The 18,184-nt window shown below is 56.8% G+C and overlaps 1 protein-coding gene across 5 annotated transcripts in view; it reads left to right on the top strand.

The window, feature by feature from the left end:
* The window catches only part of ARVCF (ARVCF delta catenin family member), a 59,373-nt gene that overhangs the window by 39,205 nt on the left and 1,984 nt on the right, over positions 1-18,184 (top strand). The window contains exons 4-20 of one of the 5 annotated variants that reach the window (XM_084802424.1): positions 463-693; positions 8,401-8,559; positions 8,721-9,247; positions 10,332-10,831; positions 11,449-11,632; positions 12,118-12,235; positions 12,544-12,715; positions 13,232-13,249; positions 14,080-14,151; positions 15,309-15,436; positions 15,664-15,814; positions 16,080-16,278; positions 16,406-16,517; positions 16,615-16,702; positions 16,933-16,986; positions 17,262-17,341; positions 17,892-18,011. In XM_084802424.1, the coding sequence (XP_084658550.1) occupies positions 463-693; positions 8,401-8,559; positions 8,721-9,247; positions 10,332-10,831; positions 11,449-11,632; positions 12,118-12,235; positions 12,544-12,715; positions 13,232-13,249; positions 14,080-14,151; positions 15,309-15,436; positions 15,664-15,814; positions 16,080-16,278; positions 16,406-16,517; positions 16,615-16,702; positions 16,933-16,986; positions 17,262-17,341; positions 17,892-17,999 (2,901 nt within the window). In that variant the 3' untranslated portion in view covers positions 18,000-18,011. Of the gene's footprint in view, positions 1-462; positions 694-4,233; positions 4,390-8,400; positions 8,560-8,720; positions 9,248-10,331; positions 10,832-11,448; positions 11,633-12,117; positions 12,236-12,543; positions 12,716-13,231; positions 13,250-14,079; positions 14,152-15,308; positions 15,437-15,663; positions 15,815-16,079; positions 16,279-16,405; positions 16,518-16,614; positions 16,703-16,932; positions 16,987-17,261; positions 17,342-17,891; positions 18,012-18,184 lie in introns of those variants that run through there. The other 4 variants (XM_084802427.1, XM_084802426.1, XM_084802425.1 and 1 more) reach the window with 4 other exon arrangements.

Raw genomic sequence — 18,184 nt, 5'->3', positions numbered from 1 at the left:
GTGATCCCATGAGATTGGAATCAGCTGCCAGAATCAGGGGCAGCCAGAAGCCTGGAAGGGGGGAGAGAGAGAGGGAGGGAGGGAGAGAGAGAGAGAGAGAGAGAGAGAGAGAGAGAGAGAGAGAGGGGAGAGGAGAGAACACACTTATCACATCAGTGCTCCTCACCCTCTCATCAGGCTCTGAGAAACCCATGGTTCATGTCTAGGCTGGGCTTGGCAGGAAACAGAAGCGCCTGGGTCAGAGGCCCAGCCTCACAGGGAGGGAGTTGCCTGCTTCCGGCCAGCTCCAGATTAATGGCTTTTAATTTTGAATTTAATCAATGCAGCTTCCCTCCAGAGAGCTGGATGCTCTGGCTTGGGAGAGAGTCCTGTGATCTGTGAGTAGGGTGGCAAGGGGCCCGGGACGGCTTCATCAGGTTGCTCCTGTGGCCCCACCCTGAGCTTGTTGTGCTTCGCCCGCAGGCAGCTGGCACCCTGATCATGGAGGACTGCAACGTGCACTCGGCCGCCAGCATTCTGGCCTCGGTGAAGGAACAGGAGGCCCGCTTTGAGCGCCTGACACGGGCACTAGAGCAGGAACGGCGCCACGTTGCCCTGCAGCTGGAGCGTGCCCAGCAGCCTGGCATGAGCAGTGGTGGCATGGTGGGCAGTGGGCAGCCCCTGCCAATGGCCTGGCAACAGCTGGTTCTGCAGGTAATAGTCCGGGGGAGGGTAAAGACAGCCAGGGAGGGAGACAGTTGAGGTCTTGGTGGATCACAGCTAGCATGCAGTGACTTGTAGCTCTGCTGGGGTCTGGGGGGGAGGAGAGGAAAATAGATCCCACAGGGGCCAGAAGCCCCATTTGTCTATGCCAGACCCAGTATGGCGAAGACAAGAGCAGGGCATGCCTGCCCCTCGGAATCTTGTTGTCCACTGAGTGAGCCCTCAGGGTTCAGGTAGCTGGATTGGATCTGTTTGAGACGGTTCCTTAAAAATTTTGCCTAAGCGGGGTGCAGTGGTGCACACCTTTAATCCCAGCAATTGGGGAGGCAGTGGCAAGCGAATCTCTGTGAGTTCGAAGCCAGCCTGGTCTACAAAGCGAGTACAGGGACAACCAAGGGCTACCCAGAGAAACCCTGTTTTGAAAAGCCAAAAAAATAAAAAATACAAAACTTTTTTGTCTAACCAAGCAGGATCCCACCATCTGCCCACAGCTCAGTGGCCTAGAAACATCAGTTCTTACACGCCGCTGCCCTCAGACTGTATGCAGGCCCCAGGTGGAGAGCTCCGTTCCATAACCAGGACCTGAGAGTGCTTAAGTGGGAGTACACAGCCAGGCGTCAGAGTTTCTTGGCCCTTTCTTGTACCCTCATGACACAGGGAGGTCCCAGAATGAGGAAATGGCAGAGGTCTGGAGTCGGCTCTGATTACCTAGGCTTCCATTATGGTGGAGGCTCACCCTGCTTCCAGCCAGAAGAGGAGGCCACTCCTCACCACCCTGAGCACACACCTGCCTCAGCTGTCCTCTGAGCTCCTCAGGGAGTGACTGGATCCTCAGTTTCCCATGCTCAACTCCTGCACTCTTAAACTTGGTACAGCCCTTCCGTGCTAGAACATCTGCAATCCCGGCATTCTCTGGTCCTCCCGGCCTTCATTCCAGTGAGCTAGGCTTACCATGCACTTGGTAGAGACAGGAGGTACCCTGGCCCATCTTATCCAGAGAGGTAGGGAGGCGCTGGGCATGTGAGACTCAAACACAAGCTCCCTGTGTGAGACTCAGGGGACAGGCTGAGACTGGCCCTGGTTGTCCTTGTCTGATGGTTCACAGATAAGGGTTCCTACACCTGTTCACTTCTCACCTAAAATGCAGAGCAGCCAGAGCCAAAGATCTCTAGATTTCTAGAAGACCCCGAGCATAGTAAGGAGCCATTTTCCCCTCCTTTCCTCCTCCTCTTTACCCTCCTTGTTCTCATTCCTCCATTCCCCTCCCCCCCACCCCCCGCCCCCCTGCCTTGAGACAAGGCCTTACTATGTAGCTTTGGTTGGCATCAACTCACTAGAGATCTGCCTGGCTCTGCTTCCTAACTGCGAGGATTAAAGCCATAACCCACTACATCTGGCCAGAGAGCCCTTTCTCAACTATATGGCCCTGAGTGGTTTGTGAAAGGCAGAACAGTAAATTAGGACCGAGGGGAGTGGGTCACACTCGTGATGAGCTTGCTGAGTCTGACTGCAGACCCTGATCTGCCGTATAAGCCTTCATCTTCTAACGGGATGAAGACAGGATGAGGGTTGTAACTCCGTGTGTGTGTGTGTGTGTGTGTGTGTGTGTGTGTGTGTAAGTGTGAGAGAGACAGGCCCTAGCATGTAAAACCAAACCCAACCAAATAGTAAGCTCTGTGCTGCTAATGTTCCCTAACCTTCTAAAGGAAGTGAAACAGCTCAATTGGGCCACATGGGGTCAGTGGCAGTCACTGACCCTGAGGATGTTCCTCAGGCACCAAGGCACTCAGTACAGCCGTCCCAAGGACAGAACAGGCTCTGTTCTCCATCTCATTGACAAGTAGTATGGGAGGACAGAGGGCACCCTCAGGGTCAGTGCCCTGACAGGAAGATGTTCCCACAGTCTGGAGCTGCCGACCTCAACCCTAGTCTTCTCTTACCCATCATCCCATCGCACTCTTGGCTCTAGTCAGATCCAACAGGCCAGTGGGGACAGGAGGAGGTGGGGTCTGGCCAGGCCATTGCCTCAGTGTTGAATCTTTGTATATTAATCTCAACACGAGGTGGCCCAGGACCTACCTTAGAGGCACAGAGTCAGCACTGGTGGTCGATAGCTTGGGGTGGTGGCAAGGCAGGTAGCCAGGAGCCTGTAGCCTGGGAGCCAGGGGTCAAGGGTTACTGCAGCCTTGCTCCCTGAACTCTTCCACGGTCCTGGATGCCTGCCCTTCATCTTCTAACAGGATGAAGACATTCAGCAGTAGAGACCCTTGGTATGTGAGGGGTGGGGGTTGGGGAAGGAGGGGCATACCACTGTGACCTACCTGGTCAGCTGGGTTACTGGACTTATCTCAGGTGGCTGGGGCACTAGCAGTTAGAAAACGTACAGAAGATAGAAACAGCTTCAACATAACGCATCTCCTCAAAAACAGTATGTTTGATTCACTGGCCAGGGTGGTAAGAATGGAGGATGGACTAGGTCAGAAGTCAGAGTATCCTGGCCTGAGCAGGGAAACTGAGGCCAGTGGGCACCTAGCATACATGAGCATGGTTGAGCATGCTGGGCAGTACAGCCTCTGCTAGTGGCACATCATGGTTTGAATTTTCAGATTGGAGTGAGGAGAAGCAGACAGGAGACAGGGAGCTAAGCCTTCCGTAGAGTACCCACTGAGCATCCCTGGGCTGGCCTCAGCTCTGTCTCAAAACCTTCCCTTACATGTGATGAAGCACGCGTCCTATAGTCTTGGCTTCTCTCCTCCCTGTACTTGTTTTCCTCCAGAAGTCTAACTCCCCAGGTGTGGCTGCTGGAAGGCTTAGGGTGGAGTAAAGTGCATCTTGCTGGCTCAGGTCCCCACAGCCCATCTGCCATTTCCCAAAAGACTCAAGCCAGACAGAGGACAGGGTATAAAGCCACCTGTTTTCCAGGGCTTCTGACAAGAGCTCCAATCAGAGACTTTATAGCCTAGGGCAACTCCAGACTTGGCCGCTGGTCCCATGGTTTAATACACTGAAACGGCCTTCAAAGGGTGAGAAGTTACTGACTTGTGTCTTGATGGGGAGCCCAAGACATAAGCTGTGTGCCTTGTGAGGTTATGCACTAAAGTCCCCACTAAGTTCTGCAGGGACCCTTACTTGGAGACCCATGCAGAAGGAGGACCTGAGACTTTGCAGCCTGACTGTACCAGAGCTGTGCCTTAAGAGGAAAGTTACTCAGTTAGGATTAAAAGTAGCTTGTGTCAGGATGGTAAGTAACCTTGCCTTGGTCTACTCTGTGGGACCTCAGTTTACACAACTGTAGAGGTGGATAGGCCCCTACACATTCAGTGTGGGTAGATTAAGACTTCGGTAGGAAGGCTTTGCCAAAGTATCATAGGGTGTGTTTTGGGGGAGGGGGTGGGAGGTGGGGGGTGCCGACCCTCGGGCGGAGGCAAGACCTGGGCTGGCAACCCGTCAGGCCTAGCTCGCTGCAGAGTCCCGCCCTGGCCTGTGGGGGGGCGGAGCCTCGCCCGCCCCGCCTGGGTGCGCCCCGCCCCGATTGGCTGCTGGTCTTGGCGGCTGCCAGGTCCGCCTTCACGGGAGGGAGTCAGTGGAACTGGAGCGGCCGAGGTGCCCGCGGAGCGCGGTCCAGCTGCCGCCCCCGCCGGCTTGTGGCCTCCCAGCCTCGGTCCGATGCCGGCCGAACTCAGACAGGTTGGAAAGAACTCGGTCCCTATGGGGAAGGCGGGGTGCGTTGTCCTGAGGCCCTGGTCTACCCGGGAAGACCTGCTTTTGTTTCTGCGAGCCGCCAGCCCTCGGCAGCTATTGTCTGCTCTGGAGCCGGCTGTGCTGACCCTGGGGCCGGGAGCGGTGGCGGGAGTGAGCCCGCTGCCCTGCGGAGGGGGCGTGTGCGAGCACCACGCATGCCGGTACCTCTGGGGCTGGAACGCCGTGCTGGGGCGCAAGCCGGGCGACCCTGCACTCAAATCGAGCGTGACCCGGGAAGGGTGCACCCCTCTGGCCGGCCGTAGGACAGGTGGCGGGGGTGGGGGTTGGGGTGGCGAGAAGGCGGGGGTACAGGCCCTTCCCAATGGCCCTTCTTCGAATAGAGTGAGGCCCGCCCACCGAAGGAAACTGGCTTAGGCTTCTTGCTCCCTAGGGGATCTCTCGGCTCCCTCTATTCCCCTTCCGCTTGCTTCCACTACACTCTGGGGACCAGTGGAGCAGCTTCTGGAGATTTAATGGAAACCCTCTCTGCCGCGGCATTGCACGTGAGGGGAGGGTAAGGGAGGAGCAGAGCCCGGTACTGCCCACGTGTGGTTGTGAGGGGTCTGCCGGCATCCTGGCCATACATACAGACCATTACTGGTGAGGGGCAGGTGTGCAGCCTTTGCTGTGTTCCGACGGGGCGGGATTCGTTAGTAGGCCTGGAAACTCAGGCTGTATGGCGCAGGGACTGCCTGAAAGACAACTGGTAGTAGGAGGGAGGTCTGTTATATACCTAACGTGGTCCATAGCTTGTGGTCACTGATTGCCTAGTTAGTCGTGGATTTCTGGTCCCCTCCCCAGTTTGTTCATCCCACCATATGTCCCTTGGCCTTTTAGCTACTGTCTGGGGCCACACCCTGGGAGGATTACTGCTCCTGTGGGTTGTGGAAGGGTTGTGCAGAGACTGAGCATAAAGGAGGTGGTGTTTTGTGGTGACCAAGGGCCTGCCTGGTGGGAGATGTCAGCCTAACTTGTCTTACTTACACTCTGCTGGGGAGGGTCATGCTGGAGTTCAGAACGCCATCCATCCATCTACCTTGTGTCCTCTGGGGACCTGGCCCCGGAGGTGTGGGCTCTGAGTATGCACCTCACTTCACTTAGTGGTTGATGTATGCCAGCAGAAACTGCACAGGGTGATGTACAGAGACCTATGGTCTGTCCTGCGTGGTACAGACTATAGATGCTCATCAGTAAAGTACAGGACACATCTTGCGTGGCATTGGGCATATAGGTGGGATGGGTTCCTGTGTCCTTCCCTTCTCTGCAAGAGGAAACTGAGCCCCCATGGGTTTGTGCTCAGCACTGTGCCCATGGGGTCCCTCTCCTGTCCTGCTGGATGGATGGATATGGCCTCTTCTAGAGGAGAGAGGATGAGGCTGGAGAAGCAGGGAGTGATCGTATATAGTTGGTCCGTGGGGTGTCGCCCCGGGCTGTGGCAGTACCGTCAGGAAGGTGGGCATGCCTTATACAGAGTGAAGTGGCTGGGAGTCTGGGGATTGGATAGGCTGGTTGCTAGGTTGTGAAACATGGAGACAGAATGTCGATTGCTGCTTGTCAGCCCCCCATTTCACAGACCCACTGCACAGCAATTCCAGAAGCTGAGTCCCAGGATGGCCTTGAGCTTCTTACTACCAGAGGCCTCCGTCTTCCCATCTGTATGATCAGTGAAACCCCAGTAGTGGGTGGGTGACTAGGTGTCACTAGCTCCTCCCCTGTGTGCTGGAAGCACATGTAAAGGCTAGTGCCAATAAAAGTCCAGACAGGTGGATGGAAGATGGGTACGTTTGAGAACTGAGGTTATACATACTTGTGCCTGTGCTCCTGACTGGGAGCTCATGTATGTACACATGCTCCTGTTGGAGGCATGTGTTTGTGTGAGTCCAGACCTCTGTCTGTGTGTATGCCCAGGCATGTGTAGCTGGCCTGACTTTCCCAGGAACGTGGCTGACTTACACTCCTGCCTGCCTGGGTGAGGTCATTGACTGCTTTTAGCCTCCTGAGGTCATTTGCTAGCAGAGTATCTTGGAAACTCAGGATCCCTCAGCCCATACACTAGTGGGTGACTACTGCAGGTTGCCAACCTTTGCTGGAGATCCCTCTTATCCAGGCCACTCCTGTGTCTGTGTGCCACATCTTCAGCACAGCCCAGGGCCTGTGTGTGATTCAGTGTCCCCATCGCTTTACCACCTAGATAGAGAGAAGGGCGGACTCTCTGAATGTTTAATGTATGTAGATGCATGCAAATCTACAAAGGGGCCCTGTCCCCTGGCAGAATGTCCTAAGCAACTTGTCCCCTCAGCCTTGCTCCTCCCCCTCCTCCATATCTAGGAATGCATCGCCTAGGTCCCCCCTTATCCCCCCTCCCCCCTCCAAAAAAACCCCTCTGACAAGCTTCCGAGAGTCCAGCACTGAGAGCTACGGCTTGGCACTCGGTCGCCAAATAAGAGATGGAACAGCACAGGCCTCAGCACAGAGTCAGTGGCCTTGGAGAAGTGCCCAGGTCACCCAGTCTGGCATCTTTCCAGTTGTCCCCACGTTGGGCCTCATCTATTTCTCTTTCCCAGGGAACAGGGTCTCCTCTTCCTGGCCAGGCCCCAGCAGACATTCCATTTCATCCGTAGGCTAGGAAAAGGGCTGCTAGAACCTTGTCCTGGAGAGGTGAGGCAAAGCCCAAAGGTTTCCTTCTTAGACAGTTCCTGAAATCACTCAGCCAGGGCTTGAGCGGTCCTGCGCCAACCACCTGTAGCCAGGCCTCAGGTCTCTCATTTGCAAAATTACCTCTTAACTCTCCAGAGCTGAGCCCCTGAGGGAGGGAGAGGCGTGTCCTGTGTTTCCACTTTCTGGTGTCACCAGAGCCTGGGAGATGTCCTGTGGTGCTAGCAATACACTTGTACTCATGCACAATCTCCAACGGGGGCCAGGTGCTTCCCCAGTACGGGAGCTGGCCTGGGAAGGCTTACTGTCCCAGTGATCTCTGCAGGAAGGCCTGTCTCGAAGCCAGCCTGGCCCCTGCTTAGCACAGCACCCAGGCCAGGGAAGGGCATTGTGGCCCCAGAGCTGGGGAGATGTCGCATGAACTATTAGGTCTCCCTGGGCCTTGGGTGAGGAGGCACAGCCTTCTGCTGACCTAGCCATGGTTACGAAAGAATGTGTCCCCTCCAACCCGCCCACTGTTGCTTGAGTTCCAACCCCTGTCCAGGCCAGATGCCAGCCCTGAGATGTTGACAGGGTGAGGCCCTGGGCCCAGAACAGACTGTGGTTCTCAGAGCCGTGGGCCTCAGTCCGTAACTATCTTGCCTACAATTCCCCCATCATGCCTCTCTGCAGGGTGGTGGCAAGTAGGATCCATATATCTAGTGTCTGACGTGATGTACGGTCTCCATGTCCCAAGAGCCTCTGGGGCAGAAGGAGCAAGGATATCTTAGCAGTGTGGGTGCCTGTGTACTCTAGGAGGTGGGTATCTCGGACCTCCTAGCTGAGCTTGGTACAGGAGTGTGTGAACTCTGCTGAAACTGACTCCAGAATTTGGCCATTCAGAGTTTGTGGAGTAGAATGAGAAAGGACAACTTGAGGAGGTGGGTGATGCCAGCAGAGCATTTTGCAGAACCTTCGTGGTCCACTTTGGGCCTAGAGACACCTGTGGCAGAGCCACGCAGCTGAGGGGAGGTCACTTTGCACCCAGGAGCATTGAGGTCACACTGGCTTAGGGCACTGTCCAGCTCTCTAGAGCCAACAAGCCCAGATAACCCCTTTCATGTCCATCAGGTCACCAAAAAGTCAAGGCCATGACCACAAGGACAGTGCGCCAGGTGCCTTTGGGTCCAGATGGACCTGCCTTGAACCTCAGCCCAAGGTGGAGGAGCTGATAACCCCTGGTGTACGTCATCAGGAATCCAAGGCAGAGTCAGTCATGATGTGGATCCCTGACCCCTGACCCCGACGCCCTTCTCCCTCTAGGAGCAGAGCCCGGGTAGCCAGGCATCGCTCGCCACGATGCCAGAGGCACCCGAGGTACTGGAGGAGACGGTGACAGTGGAGGAAGACCCCGGCACACCCACCTCTCACGTGTCCATTGTCACATCAGAAGATGGTACAACCCGGCGCACTGAGACTAAGGTAAGGCTGGACCCAGGCAAGAGGAGAGCAGCTTGGGCAACCACAGCCACCCCTCTAGAACAGGCATGTGAAGTGGCCCCTTAGAAACTCTTTGTTTGGGTGGAGAATTGAGGCTGGCGTGGCACTGTCCAGTCTCTAGAGCCACCTTTCTTGTCCATCAGGTCACCAAAACGGTCAAGACTGTGACCACAAGGACAGTACGCCAGGTGCCTCTGGGCCCTGATGGACTCCCCTTGCTGGACGGCGGCCCCCCACTTGGCCCCTTTGCCGATGGGCCCCTGGACCGACATTTCCTGCTGCGTGGTGGTGGCCCAGCAGCCACACTTTCCCGAGCCTACCTCAGCAGTGGAGGTGGCTTTCCTGATGGCCCCGAGCCCCATGATATTCCAAGCTATGGCAGCCTGTCCCGAGGGCTTGGGGTACGGCCCCCACGTACTGGCCTCCTGGGCCCAGGACCTGGTGACGGCTGTTTCACACTGCCTGGCCGCCGAGAAGCCTTCCCCATGGGCTCCGAGTCTGGACCAGCAAGTGGCCGCTCCCTGCCTGAGCACTTCCAGGCTGAGCCGTACGGCCTGGAGGATGATACGCGGAGCCTGGCTGCCGATGATGAGGGTGGCCCTGACCTGGAGCCTGACTACAGCACAGCGGCGCGGAGGAGACCTGAGTATGGGCGGGGCCTCCGTACCAGGTGAGCACCCGATGCTGTCTTCTATTCCCCAGTACACAGTACCCCACAGGCCATCAGGCTACATTTCCCTTTGAATTGGCTCCATCTCTTCTTAAGGATGGCAGCAAGAACAGGCCTGAGGGGCTGGAGAGATGGCTCAGCGGTAAGAGCACTGACTGCTCTCCCAGAGGTCATGAGTTCAATCCCCAGGAGCCACATGGAGGCTCACAACCATCTATAATGTGATCTGATGCCCTCTTCTGTACATGCAGGCAGAGCGCTGTATACATAATTTAAAAAAAAAATTTTTTTTTAATTAAAAGAAAAAAAAAGAACAGGTCTGGGGTGATAGGCATGAACCTGGTGACACAGCCTGAAGTTGGCTCTGTTCTAATGGCTAGCCGGCTGGCCATGAAGACCCAGACATCAGATGCTCACGATGTGACTCTCCTTAAGGCCTCTGAGGGGTCCGTGCCTTGGTCTCCACCATGCACCCTAGCTGAAACCTAGAGGCCCTGGTTTTTCTTGTCATGATGGTCCTTGATCCTACCCTTTATGCTGCTCCCACTTACATCCGTGCATGAAGACACGGCCACAGCTTGAGTCTAGAGTTTGCTATGTGACTCTGGGCAAATTACCTGACCTTCCTAGCCTCAGTCCCTTCCCTGGGGAGCGGGGCTTGAGAGTTCATTGGGCAACTGAGAGCCAAAGACAAGTCCTTGTCTGATTGGAGGGCCATGCACAGGGAGGGATATTTTACCCTTCACATACTGGTCTAGTCAGCTGATACTACAGAAAGGAGGTAGGATTCCTGCCCTGTCCCTGACAGATGCCACATCAAAGCGTATTAGGTCACAATTAAGTAACACTGTTAAAGAAAGAACTTCTAGACATGGGAGGGATGCTGGGTTTGGCTGTAATGTTGACCTTGCAATGCCACTGGCTTGGCCAGAGCAGAACTCTTGTTGCCTACACTCTCTGGGGCTGAGATGCAGGATGCTATCAGTCCGCCTTGACAGGAAATTCCCAGACCCCTGGACAGAATGTGGGGGGCAGGGCTGGCGGCTACTGTGAAGGTGTTGACAGCATGTGTTTGTTCACACAGGGCCTTTGAGGACACAGCAGATGATGCCGGTGAGCTGATAGACGAGCGGCCTCCATTCCCAGCAGCAACTGCCCCTCTGGCCCAGCCTGAGAGGGGCAGTCTGGGCAGCCTGGACCGGGTAGTGCGGCGCTCGCCTTCAGTGGATAGCACCCGCAAGGAGCCACGCTGGCGGGACCCGGAGCTGCCCGAGGTGCTAGCCATGCTGCGGCACCCTGTGGACCCTGTGAAGGCCAATGCGGCGGCCTACCTGCAGCACCTCTGCTTTGAAAACGAGGGCATCAAGCGGCGAGTGCGGCAGCTGCGTGGGCTGCCCCTGCTTGTGGCATTGTTAGATCACCCTCGGGCTGAGGTACGGCGCCGGGCCTGTGGGGCGCTGCGCAACCTCTCCTATGGCCGAGATGCTGACAACAAGGCTGCCATCCGGGACTGCGGGGGTGTGCCAGCCCTGGTGCGCCTGCTGCGGGCTGCCCGTGACAATGAGGTCCGTGAGCTGGTCACTGGTGAGTGGGCCTTGGCCATGGCTGACATGAGCATGGCTCAGCCCGAAAGTGGGTAAACAGGAATAGAGCAGGCCCAGGTTCTGGGATGGGTCCTCAACTCTCAGCCGCAGGGTTGCCGGCACCAGACCCTGCCTCCCTGGTTCCTAACCTGTGCGAGTGCAGGAGTAGGGCTTGTGCCTTGGAGAGCTTGGGAGTCACAGGACCATTTGCCAGTTCACCTATTCATGTAGCAGGGAATGGATGGGTCACTGCTTATGCCTCTCGTATAACTTGTCCTTGTTAACTGATAGCCACCATTAAGCACTGCCAATACATCTTGCTCTATGGGGCCCCAGAACCTCTTATAGTTTCACTGCTCCTAACTTCTTATATGAGCTGGGTATCACTCAGTGGGAGTGCTTGCCTAGCGTGTGCAGAGGCCCTGGGTACCCTCCCTGGGACGACGACAACAACAACAACAACAACAACCCCTTAAAACCTAGTAACAACTATGCTAGCTTCGTGTGGCAACTGCAGGGTGAGGAGGAAACGCAGGAGCAGATCACGAGCATCACCCCTGGGGAGGCCAAGGCAGTAGGACCGTGGTCAGCAGTATTGACTAGTGGCACACATTACAGGCACACTCTGGAACCTGTCATCCTACGAGCCCCTGAAGATGGTCATCATTGACCACGGCTTACAGACGCTGACCCATGAGGTCATCGTGCCCCACTCAGGCTGGGAGCGAGAGCCTAATGAAGACTCGAAGCCCCGGGATGCCGAGTGGACAACAGTCTTCAAGAACACATCAGGCTGCCTGAGGTGTGGGCAGGGGGCGGGGCTTAGGCCAGATCTGCAGGGGGCCGGGAGCTACCGTGCTCATATCCCAGCTCGGCCAAGTCTTAGGAGCTCCTGAGCTGCATCCCTGAGCCTCAGGTTTCCAGGGGAGCTTTCCTCAACACCCACAGATGCAGTGCTAAGCCCCTGAGGTCCTGCCTGCCCCTCAGTTTCCTACCACCATGGGTCCTGATACTGGGAACCACTGTTGGGACAAAAGGGCAGAATTACCTGCAGATCATGGATTCTGGCCTCCAGGGGCCTATCTCTATCCCATTCCAGTTCAGCTGGGAACTGGGGGACCTGCTTCCTCTCCCACAGACACCAGGCACAGTCAGGCCACCCTGTTCACTTTCACTGTGATCCAGCAGGGCCCTTTGTGCAGACGAAAGCCACTGAGGCATAATGGGCTGGCGGGCTAGTGGGGGCAAGAACAGGGGTCACCGGTGGTCCTGCTCCCTTCCACCCAGGAATGTGAGCTCAGATGGTGCCGAGGCCCGGCGGCGACTCCGTGAGTGCGAAGGGCTGGTGGACGCTCTCCTACATGCCCTGCAGTCAGCTGTGGGCAGGAAGGACACAGATAATAAGGTGGGTGGGGCAGGTGGGGACCAGCTCACAACCTTTACCCCCCAAGTTCTCAGAACCAAATGGTCACAAGAACCAGGGCCCAAGGGCTGGGAGCTCCCCAGAATGGCACAGATGAGAGCTGGTAGTAACTGCCCAGAGCAAAGGACCCAGTCCTTCACGTGGCACATGGTCCCTCCCGGCAGTCTCCTCTACCTTAGGCTGACGGTGCCATTAGTGTCCACCAGCCATTTCTTCACACATATGGTCTGAGAAGATCAGCAGCCCCCTTGTTCAGTGTTCCTGCTCAACCAGGCCACCTCTTTCCACAGTCAGTAGAGAACTGCGTGTGCATCATGCGGAACTTGTCCTACCACGTGCACAAGGAGGTGCCAGGGGCTGACAGGTACCAGGAGGCCGAGCCTGGGATCCCGGGCAGTGCTACAGCCTCCCAGCGTCGGAGGAAGGATGACGCCAGCTGCTTTGGTGGCAAGAAAGCCAAAGGTGGGTGGGTGAGGGTGGGATTTGTCTCTTTCCCACTGCTCCCAGGGCTCGGGGCTTTCCATATCCGTGAGAGGAGATCCTGGAGGCGAGAAGACAGACAGTCAGCCCCCGGGACATGCAGCAAATGGGAAAGGTGCAGATGCAAGGCCCAATCCTTTCCTGTGGGCCGTGGGGTGCTACCCCACCTTAGTCTCTCTGCTCTGGGGAAGGATTGAGGGCCCACAGTGACTCTACCTGGCTAGTCTTTCCTTCACTTGGCCAGGCACCCTCAATACTTGCAGGGTTCCTGCATTCTCTGGCGGTGGCCGTGGTACAGGTTAATTGCTTTTACCTGCCTCTGACCATGTGTCTTCCCTGTGGCTTATGGGTAATGAGTCCCCAGAGCTCCTGGAGTGAGGCCGCACAGTCTGCTTGCTTGGCCTGGCCTGGGTGGGAGTGTGAGTCGTGGAGGGGTGGGGGTGGGGTACCACTGCTCAGGCTCATCTCCTCTTTCCCGTGCTTCCTCCGGCCGCCCAGAGGAGTGGTTCCATCAAGGTGAGTCCCCGTTCTGCTGTCCAGGTCTGGCAAGTGCAGCGAGCAACAGACTGGCACTCAAGTTACCTACTACTACACTCAGGCCAGGCGGTTATTTCCATGACAACTCTAGGGCAGCTGGGATGCCTTCCAGCCTTCAGGCCCTGCCCCACCCCCACCCCCACCCCCCCAGTCCACGGGAAGGGCAGCCATCTCCATGACAACACAGGCTGGAATGCTGGCCCTGGGCTGGTGGGGGAGGCCCAGAGACTGCTGCTTACAAAGTCAGAACAAGCTACCAGGCCAGGAGTGGGACAGAACAAACAGTAGGCAGGGCCCAGGGAGTGGCCAGTACTAGAGGATCATCTGTCCCTCTGATGGAGTGGGTGATGTGTGGCACAGAAGTACCATCCGGGTAAGCAAGCCAGGGGCACCAGGTCATCTGCAACGGCTCGTTGCTGGCTAGAGGGCCTAGCAGGAAGGAGCCAGGGGCTCCCAGGAAGGGGCTAAGAGGACAACCTCGATGCAGGCATCCTTCTGTACAGTAGAGGTTGGGCCGAGGAAGTTTTCCCCTTGGATGGAGCTTTTAGGCCTAATCTTGTTGCTCTGTGGCGCAGCGTGCTACATCACCGTTAACTGATGAGAGCTGAGGCCTGGGCACCCAGGACATGGTTAGGCTGTTCCTAGGCTCTGCTGCCACCACTGGCCAGCCTGACTCCTTACTCTGAGAACAGTCCATCTCTGCCAGAGAGTTCTTAGTGCCTGTTCACTCACTTCCCTCTGGGCTCTGAGCAGGAGATGGCTGTGCCTACCTCCAACCTCCTGGCACACACTTGTCCCTTCTGTTTCAGGGAAGAGGGACGGAGAGATGGACCGAAACTTTGACACACTGGACCTGCCCAAACGAACTGAGGCTGCCAAAGGTGAATGGGCAAAGAGGTGGGGCTGGGGAGCCTGGCCCAAGGGTCAGAGCTTTGTGCTATTGAGTAAGCCAGAAGGGCCTGGCCTTAGAGGGTCAGATAGACAAACAGACCCATCCATCATAGTGGGGTTTCCTAGAGACTGGTCCAGGGTTGACACCTCCTGAGGGTTCAGACCGTGTGCACAGGTTGTTTCACATAAGCTTTCACATAGTCACTCAGTGAGTGAGAGGTGCGTGGGTTGGAAGGTTGCAGGCAGCGACTAAGCTGTGTTACTTCAAAGGTAGTGACCCAGGGGCCAGGATGCGAGAATGGACTTCCGCAGTCCAGAGTGGGGCGCCCCTGCCATCTGTTCTGTCTGCTGGATTTCCAGTGTGCTCTGAAACTAAACTGAATGCATTGGGGACTGACCTCAGTGAGAGACTACCCTGGATAGGAGAACCCAGATGCCCCTAACTGGGGTGGAAGGGCCCAGGGACAGTAGCCAGCCAGTGCAGATGCCCTGGGGAAACTTGGAGAGCAGGAGTGGAGGGAGACTGGGCTTGAGGTGAGGGAGAGTGATGGATTGTGGGAGTAATGTCCTGAGCTAGGCAGAAGCTCTGGCTCTTAATACATCGAAGGCATCTTAGCTCTTAATTCTTGAGGTCTTGTGCTGGGTACCATCCTTGCTGGCGGGCGGGGCCCCAGTCACTAGGGCAGCTGGGGATGCCTGTTTCGAGACATGGGGCATCAGCTACATAGTCTGTAACGTACTGGTGAAGGTGGTCCCTGTTGTCAGAGAGGGTAGGTAAGCCTTGGTTTTAGGGGCACTGCCCTAAATCCAGGGGAGGTAAGTTCTGAAGTTGTTAAAGTAGCCTAGCGTCCATCTCCCTCTCCCCACTTATGGATGTGCGCCCAGGTGAGCTTGGTCCCATTTCTTTGCAAGCAGGGTTAAAGACGGACTGGCCTCCTCCACCTGCTCTGTCTCCCGGCTGACCGTTAAGTTTGCGCCCCCACCCACCTTGCCTAAATGGGGATATTAATTGATGTTAAACGTGACGTAACTATTGAGTATCCATCCTGGGCAGCTCACCCTAGTTCCAGAACAGTGAAGAAAAAGGGGCTGGAGTTGGAGAGAGGTCTCTCACCATGACTCTGGGCTGCCATTGCCTGTATCTTAGGCTTTGAGCTGCTGTATCAGCCCGAGGTGGTGCGTCTCTACCTCTCACTCCTTACGGAGAGCCGGAACTTCAACACCCTGGAAGCTGCAGCCGGTGCCCTCCAAAACCTCAGCGCTGGCAACTGGACGGTGAGGAGTCAGGTCGGCAGGGAGGGCAAGACCCGGACGGGGCGTTCCGGACACCACGCTGGTTCTGCCTCAGGCCCTTGCCTTTGTCTGGGCCAGTGGGAAAAGAGGGGACACAGTACCTCTTCAGCGTCAGGCTGTGAGCACTGTGCCCTGGACAGTATGGCTGGTGTAGGTACTGTGCAAGGCCACTCCCCTCTGAGCAGTCACCTCCTGTGCTGCCCTCACAGTGGGCCACGTACATCCGTGCCACGGTACGCAAGGAACGTGGGCTGCCGGTGTTGGTGGAACTGCTACAGTCTGAGACGGACAAGGTGGTACGTGCTGTCGCCATCGCGCTGCGCAACCTTTCACTAGACCAGCGCAACAAAGACCTCATTGGTGAGGATGCTGACGGGATAAACCGAGACTTGTGAAACAGAGCAGGTGTTGGGGACATGTTGTTGGAGGCTGGACTACAGAGGACCCATGTGGTTGGCTGGTCCTATCCTGAGCTGTAGGAGCTTAGGTCTTCCTCCCCTGGTCCCTGAAGCTTAACCTGCCGGTAGAGGTGGTAGCTCTCCTGGTGAGCTCCTTTGTCTGAATGCTGCTACTTCCCACAGGGGTAGGACAGAGGTGTGTCCTAACACCTGACCCTGCCTCTTAGGGAGCTATGCCATGACAGAGCTGGTTCGGAATGTTCGCAATGCACAGGCTCCTGCTCACCCTAGTGCCCACCTGGAGGAGGATACGGTGGTAGCCGTACTCAACACCATCCATGAGATTGTGTCTGACAGCCTGGACAATGCTCGCTCCCTCCTGCAGGCCCGTGGTGTGCCTGCACTGGTGGCACTCGTGGCATCTAGGTGCGTGAGGGCAGGGCCTGCTGCGTGCTGGGTGAGGTTGTGGGGTGGGGGGGGTGGGGTAGAGGGAGACTGGGATACGGTAGGCCACTGACCCCAACCCTGGCTGCTGCTGCTGCTGCTGCTGCAGCCAGTCAGTGCGGGAGGCCAAGGCAGCATCACACGTGCTACAGACTGTGTGGAGCTACAAGGAGCTGCGTGGAGCCCTACAGAGGGATGGCTGGACCAAGGCACGCTTCCAGGTGCGGTTGTCCTGCCTTCTCTCTCACTTTGCCAGGTCTGCCCACAGGCAGAAGTGTCTTTGGCCTTACCTCTTACATGTGTTTTGTGCCTCTGTAGTCTGCTAGCACTGCCAAGGGACCCAAAGGAACGCCAAGTTCTGGGGGCTTTGATGACAGCACACTGCCACTGGTGGACAAGAACCCTGGTGAGCACAGGCTGGGGGGGGGGGGAGGGATACAAAACTTAACCCCGAGGCTTAAGAGTAGCTCCCCTCTGCCAGTGCACGAGGTAGGTGGGGCTAGGGAGGCAGCACGGACTTCTGACACACAACACTGAGCACTGACTGTCCTATGGCAGCGAGCTTGTCTGCCCTGCCCTGCCCTGCCCTCCCCTTGCCTGCCCCACTGCTCATAGAAACCTGCTCGTGCCTTGCAGATGGGGAGAAGTCAGTCACCCGGGATTTGATCCCCATGGACACACTTGGTCCGGGTGAGTTCAGAGGGGTAGGAAAGAGCTCAGGGAAGAAGGCTGCGGGGGGAGGGGGGGGTGGGATGGTGGGGTAGGTGGTGATGGGCACCTGCGCCCATCCTGGGTGGTGCTGGGGAGGCCTTGCTATGGCAGAATGCCAGCTGGAGAAAAGACAGGCCGTTTGGAGGCCTCAGGGCTGGTTGGAGCTGGCCCTGAGACCAGGAGTTCCCTGTCTAGGATTTTCTTCCCGACTTCCCCAGAATTCTGCTCATTCTCTGCTTTGTTCCACCCTACAGATGGGTATGCCACAGTTGACCGGAGGGAGCGGAGGACGCTGGGAAATGACTCTGAGGCCTCCGAGAAGGAACTGTTGAAAGTGAGTGACAGCGACAAATACCCAGGGAGGCTTCATGTCTTGGGCTTGTCACAAGAACAGCCGGGCAGTGCTAAGCTTGATCAGGGCTCGGGGACATGGTTGGAGTGGCATTCATTTGCAGAGCCCAAGCAGTAGCCCAGCATCAGTCCCTGAGAGGTCTGATGGTGCACACTCTTGCTGCATTGGAGTGGACAGGGGTGGCTCTGCCCGGCCATGGGCTACATAGGACCAGAGAGTCTGAGCAAGTGGATGTGTTCCCTTTTCTTATATGTGTGTCGGGGCAAGATGTCCACTGTGGTCCCCTAGGAAGGGCAGCATCTGCCACATACACTGTGCCAGTATCCTGGCTTCACATACCAGCCTCTGGGTATATCCGTGTGGCGCCCCATAACCAGTTCCAGAGCTTGGTTTCCCTGTACTGCCTTGGCAGGCCCTTCTTTTCACTCCTTCCTTGTCCATGTCGACCAGCCTAGCTTGCCCTTAGCTGCAGTTAACCTGCTTTTTTTTTTCTGCTTCTAACTCCTGTCTGCCCACCCACCATGCACTGCAGCCCGACTCTGGCAGGAAGGCCCCTCCACCTGGGCCCAGCAGGCCCTCGGTCAGGCTGGTGGACGCCGTGGGGGACGCTAAGCCTCAGCCTGTTGACTCCTGGGTCTAGCTTGCATGCCTGGTACGTTCCTTCGTCTGGTCGGTTTGCCCATTCTTGTTCATCTCTGCTTGTTGCACGTCTTGAGCTCCCTGTGTGATCCTGGCAGGATAGATCCAGGCGACAGGACTGTCTTCCCAGGGCTCACAACCTTATTCCAGCCCCTGGAAGAGATCGGGGTCCTGAGGAGACACGCC

The sequence above is a fragment of the Acomys minous genome, assembly GCF_964271855.1.
Source record: "Acomys minous genome assembly, chromosome: 11".
Classification (NCBI taxonomy): Eukaryota; Metazoa; Chordata; class Mammalia; order Rodentia; family Muridae; genus Acomys; species Acomys minous.
The sequence above is the reverse complement of the archived record's forward strand: the minus strand, read 5'-3'. Positions and strand labels throughout refer to the sequence as shown.